Source organism: Siniperca chuatsi, linkage group LG1 (assembly GCF_020085105.1).
Source record: "Siniperca chuatsi isolate FFG_IHB_CAS linkage group LG1, ASM2008510v1, whole genome shotgun sequence".
NCBI lineage: Eukaryota > Metazoa > Chordata > Actinopteri > Centrarchiformes > Sinipercidae > Siniperca > Siniperca chuatsi.
Window position 1 is genome coordinate 20,239,391 of NC_058042.1, and position 6,699 is coordinate 20,246,089.

The window sequence follows — 6,699 nt, forward strand, 5'->3', positions numbered from 1 at the left end:
TAATCTCCACTGATCTTTTATTGGAGGAATATAAAAACTGATCATTTCAGTCTGGGGATTTGGAAAGCAGAACAGAATAGAGGGTCAGGCAGTCTAGACAGTTGGGTTAAGGTGGAATTAAGCAGAAGGTGACAGGGCTTGCAGACTGGTCTTGACAGACGCTAGGTTGGCCTTCCAGGAGTTGAGGCTGTCGTACAGCTGCTGCCACTGCTGCTTGCCAAAGGTTCGGTGTGTGCTGTGGCTGATTGAGTGGAAACAGAACGGCAAGAATGTTAAATTGACAAAAAAATAAATAAAAATGCAGGCCAAGGTCACGTCTCGTGTTCCTATTTCTGAGGAAATAAAATGCAGAGTTATAGTAAATGTAACGACGAAAAAAGAAAAGCCAAATGACATTGCCCTGTGTTAAGACTTCAAATCACAGCCATATGGAGGCAGAATCGTGTCAGTTCTAAAATGTGTTCAAAATATTTCCTTGAAGGAAATTTATGAACAAGAATATTTTTTCTACTTTCTACACAGGTGACATATTTCTCTGCAAACCAGAACCAAATAAACACATAGCATCCTTGACCTTGACTAGAGACACCAGACTGATTTATCCAGATTCAGGAATACAAACTAATCCATATACTAATTTAGTCAATCCTTGCAGCCTAATATTGACCTAGCATAAACAATTGCAGGAACAACGAAAACAGAGGGTTTCAGGGAAGACGAGAAAAAAGCCTCCTGAATATGCTCTCTTAACTTTCACTTTTGAATACCAGTGAGCCAACCAGAACTACAAAAAAGTCCTAACTTTCTAAACATTTGATGCACAAGCACTGCAAAATAATAAGTGGAAATGTGTCAAAAATAATGATATGCATATGCTTAGTTCAGTACAGACTGCATTAGCGATGAACAACACTGTTTACTCTCACCAACACTGCAGTGGTGGTGGCACGATTAGCATTAGGACTTTTATGATCCATAAAAAAAGATCCAGCTACATCAAGCCTAAATTTGCTATCACTGCCCCTCTAATACAGATCTTTACATGACTTAACCATGCTAAATTTCGACAGTTTGATGAAAGTGCTTACCTCACAACAACTTTTCGCTGTGTCTGGTCAATTTTGCAGTACACCATCTTGGTACGAACAGCTAGAAAGACAAAGCAGACAGGAAGGGAATAAAAGAGACAGGAAAAGCTCTGACAGAAAGCAATAAAAACACCACTGACATAAGAATGTTTTAAGAGAGAATGCACAAATGAAATTGGAGAGGAAGCTAATCCCAGTCACAAAACACTAAAAATGCTATTCTTGGTTCTATGCCATTTCTTCACTGTAGTTTGTAAAATTCTTATCATGTCCATTGATCACCACAGCACTTTTTTTCTTCTTAAACAAAAACAAAAAAATAAAAAAGGTACAAGAAGGCAAGTTAGGGGGGATGTGTGTCTGTCAGTGACCACTGTTTAATCACCCTTTCCCCCCATTAGTTGCTTGTGAGAAACTAACAGCATACTTAACAAGGGCAGACAACTAAGATTAATTTGAGATGAAGTGCTTGTACCGTCAATGACAAAAGCCTCAACGTCATCAGCTCCGATCTGCAGCTCCTGTTGCATGGTGTCAAAGGAGATCTCCTTGAATTCCACCGCCATGCCCATGAATGTCAGCAGACGCATCTTGGCCATGTTTTGCTCATGAGACAGGCCTGGAGAACAACATGCAGGGATCATTAAGCACAAAACAGTCACAGTCGATTACTCTTGACTCAGGGAGTTTCCCTCTGATAATTGTTTCTACATTTAGGAGCATGCAGTCAGGGAATCTACTCATTAACACAAACACCACTCCACATTGTCTGTTTTGAGAGTCCATCCTACACATGCTTGTAATTACAGCTAAGCCTTTAGTAGTGAGAAAGAGACACACTGCTGACACACACACATTCCAGTACTGCGTCAACAGAGCACAGTACAATGGCGCAATATTTATAAGAGTTTGAAAAAAATCATTATAAAATACTGAAACTGCAAATTATAAGATGCTGTGATACATTTTAGGAAAAGGTGGTACTGCGCAGAGGTATTTACACAGAAAAACATTACATTCAAATCCCAAGCTTATTTTCCCTCTTAGAGATTGACATTTTTCCAAGTACCCCTCAACATCATAGCAACAGCATTGTGTTTAAGCTGTATAAATTATAATAAGGCAGTTCTTACAGTGGGAAAAGTTTGAAACTGTTGAATCACTAGTTCCTATAGACAAAGAAAATACTCTAACTACTTTACAGATAGTACACTCTTAAAGTGGCAGCATTATATCACAAAACAGTTTTCTGATAATAGCATTTTAAGTTATGATACACTTACATATGTCAGTACTGATTTTTATAAATATGGTAAGGAGCAGAGATAAATTTCATCACTGACCGACTACGTGTACAACTGTTTCTCATTTATTTACCTGTGTACTGCACTTTTAAACATCGACAGTATGTGTGTGTTAGCGTAGAATTGATGCAAGTAATATTTCAACTTATGGCTTCTTACCAAGGGAATCAATGAAGTCTTTGTTACTCTGGTAAAACTTTACGTATGCTGCTAGTTTTGCGCTCACGAAGATGGTTAATAGCTGAAAAGAGAGTCAGAAGAGGGAGAAATGCCATTACAAGACTCTAGAAATACAGTCGGATCATCTTTGTATTCATACAGGCAGAAAGTTGTTATGATAAGCATGTCCAGAGTAAGGTTACGAGACAGATAAATGGAATGCACATCACACTGGCTCCAATGCAGACATTTTGTCCATGATGAACATTGGCCTAAATTATTAATACCTTTAGAAATGCCAGTCTGTTGAACCATGAAAACTCTTTAACAAATGTAAACGGGTGTGCACACACACTATTAAAAATATTTCTTATTGTCTCAACAAGTTCAGCTGGTAATGTACAAACACTCCTGTTGCTCACCATTCAACCTTTTTAATGGGTCAGCAGTTAAATACTGGGTTATGCTTGCTTTAGCAGTCACTGACACTACATTTCAAAAATGCAAAACACAATGTAAAACACAGTCAAGACTTTCACATCAGTGTGCGTAAGAATTCTAATCACATGACCTAAGTGGGCGTTCCACACATACAAGATTTACAGAGTTGTTGCAATGACAAAAAACAACGTTTTCAATGTGTTTTGTGGGCCATGGAAGGCACTGAAGTCACATTTTTCCAGAACTAATTGTGACTCTAGTTATTAGGGTAGATTTTTCTAGTAAAAACCTGACAAGGCCAGTAATGTCTTTTATATATTTAACACCAAAAAGCGCTGCACATCCTTCAGTACTCACGTCATGGATGAGTTCTCCCTCCAGGAAGCGAACAGGTTTCAGGGTGAGCAGGTGGTCAATCAGGAAGGTGTTGGGATCTTTGAGAGCACGGACGATACATCTAAAAGATAAAGGACACAGATGTATGTATGTATGTATGTATGTATAAGGGATGTACGTTATATTGAGGCTTAATGACTAATGTTAAACAATGTCTCCAAGTTTACCTGTGGGCATCTACACGTGCTTGTGAAGCATTGTCTTCTGTGTAACTTCCCAGCAGCTCAACCATCACTTTTGCTGCAGCCTCACTGTGAAATGAGTTAATACAATGTTGAAGACTCTCTTGTATGGAGATAATTTACTTGAAGGATAACGCACAGAGTCTTAGGCTCAGAGGTATGTATGCACAAAACCAACATACATAATTTTTTGATGCAGGAGTTTATAAATCTTAAATATAGTGTATTTATAGTTCAGCTTCTGTGCATAACAAAACATGAATTTCACACATCTGACCCATAGTTACCTTTTTTTGCAGTCAACCAATGCTTCATACACCAGCCTCAAGAGTGTGTGTTTCTTCTCTGTGGTCAGGTTCCAGTCGATAATCCACTTGCGAACCTGATCAGCAGCACAAACAGGTATCATAAATCAACTGCAGAGAAAAAAATATGCAGCCTGTGGAGATTTTAAAAATTTGATAGACAACTTTTCCCCCTTTTTTTCCTGTCTCTGCAGCTCAAGGCAAAGAAATACACAATATCTGACTGGCAGAGTTTATGGTCAGTTATTCCAGTTAATCACAGCAAGTAGATATACCTGATCAAGGTCAGTGGGGATGAAGGCGATGGCATTACAAGTTGCTGCCACCTTGATGAGGCTACAGAAGACACTGTACCTCACCGGAGTGTTCTCATCCATGCCATGGAACAGGTTACTCAACCTGTAACATCCAAACATGACAGAGACAGTCAAGTGTTTGAACAGGGATTTGATTTTTTTTTCCAACAGTGCCATGTTTTCTCGACACATGCTGTTTGTTTTGAAAGGAAGATAGCTGCTCTCCTCTTAACAGTAACCTGATGTTACGTTCACAAGACTAGCATTCTCAACCTTGTCTAACATCAAAACAGCAGCCTACTTAGTTTCCATGCATGTGAAATGTATACTTGATCAGAGTTTTGGAAACAACAATGAAGAGAGGCAATGCTGTGAACAAATTTAAGGTGGGAGAAAAGTAAAAGGACTCACAGCTGCATCCTGAGGGAGGGTCTCTCTCCTTCACGGAACTTCACCAGTTTCTCACATAGACTTTCAATGAGAGCCTCCTGCTTCTCTGTCTCCAGGATCAACAGCAGAGACACGATGCTGTTCATCACACTCTCTACATCTGCAGAGAGATCCATCCAGGAGTAGTTTCAGAGTCAGTTGCATTCAACATAAATAGGCTATATTCATGGACTATTTTACGTGGCACAGAAGGTCTAATTAATAACATCTATAACAACTGCATTGCATTTAGGTGGGCCAGTTCTAGGGTCCTGCTATTGTGCATGCTGGATCACTGGAATAAGTTACTGGGACACTTGAACTGAGCCATAATAAATGTTATTAATTACACCTGTGCTTTTCCTGGTAACTCAAGTCAAAATATCTACTTACAAAAAAGGTCTATTTCCTGTTATTGTTCAATTTATAACTAAGTGACTGTGACCGGTAAGGCGCAGGGATGTTCTTCATCATCACCTACCTTTATCATCATCCTTGAGGCATACATCACATGCCTCGATGATCTGAGCCAGATCTACATGAAGTCCACCTTCAGAGTTTTCTTCTGATATATCAGCTCCTTTGGACTTGATGTAGGCTCTCAGCTCTGAGGCCTGTAACGGTAGACAGTACAATAATTAGTATTGATGGTTAAATAAAACCTAACAGCACAAAGAGCACAACGCTACATATAAGTAACAGTGTGTAGATAACGAGACAATGTAAAAATGTAGATATAATCGTTTAGTATAATGTATTTTTACTTTACGCTATACATACTGTCAAGTATTTTTGTTTTGAATCACAAGAATAATTGCTGCAGTCAACTATAGGGGATGGTAACATTTTTTTAAAAGACCTAGGTTAAGTTATCAGCTATAGTTGTCTAGCAAGCAGGATGTTTTGGGTGGCTTGTTGTTTTTTTACGTCTTTGCTTATTTAGATGTCTGGCTAAGCAGCTAGCATTCTTAGCTAGTCCTAGGGATACAACTTTGAAGACATCGAAGACAGCGTTAGCCGTAAATACATTGAGCTGGAAACGGCTAATAGCAACGATCCACAACTAAGTTACATGCCATCTAAAAGTTATATTATATTATTACTCATAATGTGCTTCCACATATGTCACATAATCAGCATGTATGTTAGCTAACAATCAGCACGTACCTGTCGATAGCTAAGAACGGTTCGCATTTTAGCTAGCTAGCATGCTAAGTTATCTGTTTGGATAGTTTCCACTTATCGACTCATGCGCAGGCAGAACAATGATAAAGACATGGGTCATACCTGGTCTTCTTCCGTAATATCGATAAACGCCGGTACGCTCATTTTAGGTGATTTAGTGAGCCTAGATGGTGAAATCCACGCTCCCACCACTGCTGAGACCTAAGCGGAAAAGAAAAGGAAACAGTGCCGGTGATACTCTTGCTGTTCCGGGTCTTGCTGTTAAAGCCACAGTAACATAAAAACTGCCATTGAAGGATGTCCCATGACTGATTGTGATAGCGTAAGTCCCTCTCCCTACATTGTTACTCAAAAATTATGTGTAATTTAAAAAAATATGTACCACTATTATTCACATGAATTATTGGACCTCAATGAATATCTTTCCAGATTAGTTGATCATTAGTCGCATAGCTTCAGCTTGTGCAACTCCTTCCTTCAGAGGTCAGGCAACCTCCTAAATTTTATTAGTCATCCAGACTTCCACCACCTCTCTTATCCAGATATCAATCTCCTTTCTGGGAGATTAACCCTGGATGTCTTGGATGAGAGTTACAGAGGTGAACCTGATCCTCAGGAGATTGAGCTGCAGTCCATCTGTGTGGACCACCATGGCAGGCCTGGCCCAGAGCTTTCCAACCTGGGAACACTGTCAGTGTCAGAGGGCAACACTCTTCCACCATACACCCGCTGACCTATAGGTGCGCTTGTTGGGCATCTGTACCAAGTGGGATCCTGTGTATCGTTACCATGGCAGGTCACTTGGTGATTGAGGTATGTGAGGTGAAGAGGGTAAGTGGAGCAGGAGTTCACCCTAAAACTATGTAGTCAGGTTACAAACATTTGAGGTGTTGAGCAGGCTGTGTCCCAGGGTG

General features: G+C 39.7%; 1 protein-coding gene across 1 annotated transcript; it reads right to left on the reverse strand.

Moving 5' to 3' along the window:
* On the reverse strand, positions 1-6,028 carry eif3m (eukaryotic translation initiation factor 3, subunit M). Its single transcript, XM_044201067.1, has 11 exons — positions 5,888-6,028; positions 5,082-5,214; positions 4,583-4,721; positions 4,151-4,274; positions 3,858-3,952; positions 3,556-3,639; positions 3,350-3,449; positions 2,552-2,633; positions 1,564-1,707; positions 1,089-1,149; positions 1-241 (listed from the first exon to the last, which is right to left on the reverse strand). The coding sequence occupies exons 1-11, from the start codon at positions 5,927-5,929 to the stop codon at positions 118-120; spliced, it is 1,128 nt and encodes a 375-aa protein (XP_044057002.1). The 5' UTR covers positions 5,930-6,028; the 3' UTR covers positions 1-117.
* Between the last annotated feature and the right edge of the window lie 671 nt (positions 6,029-6,699).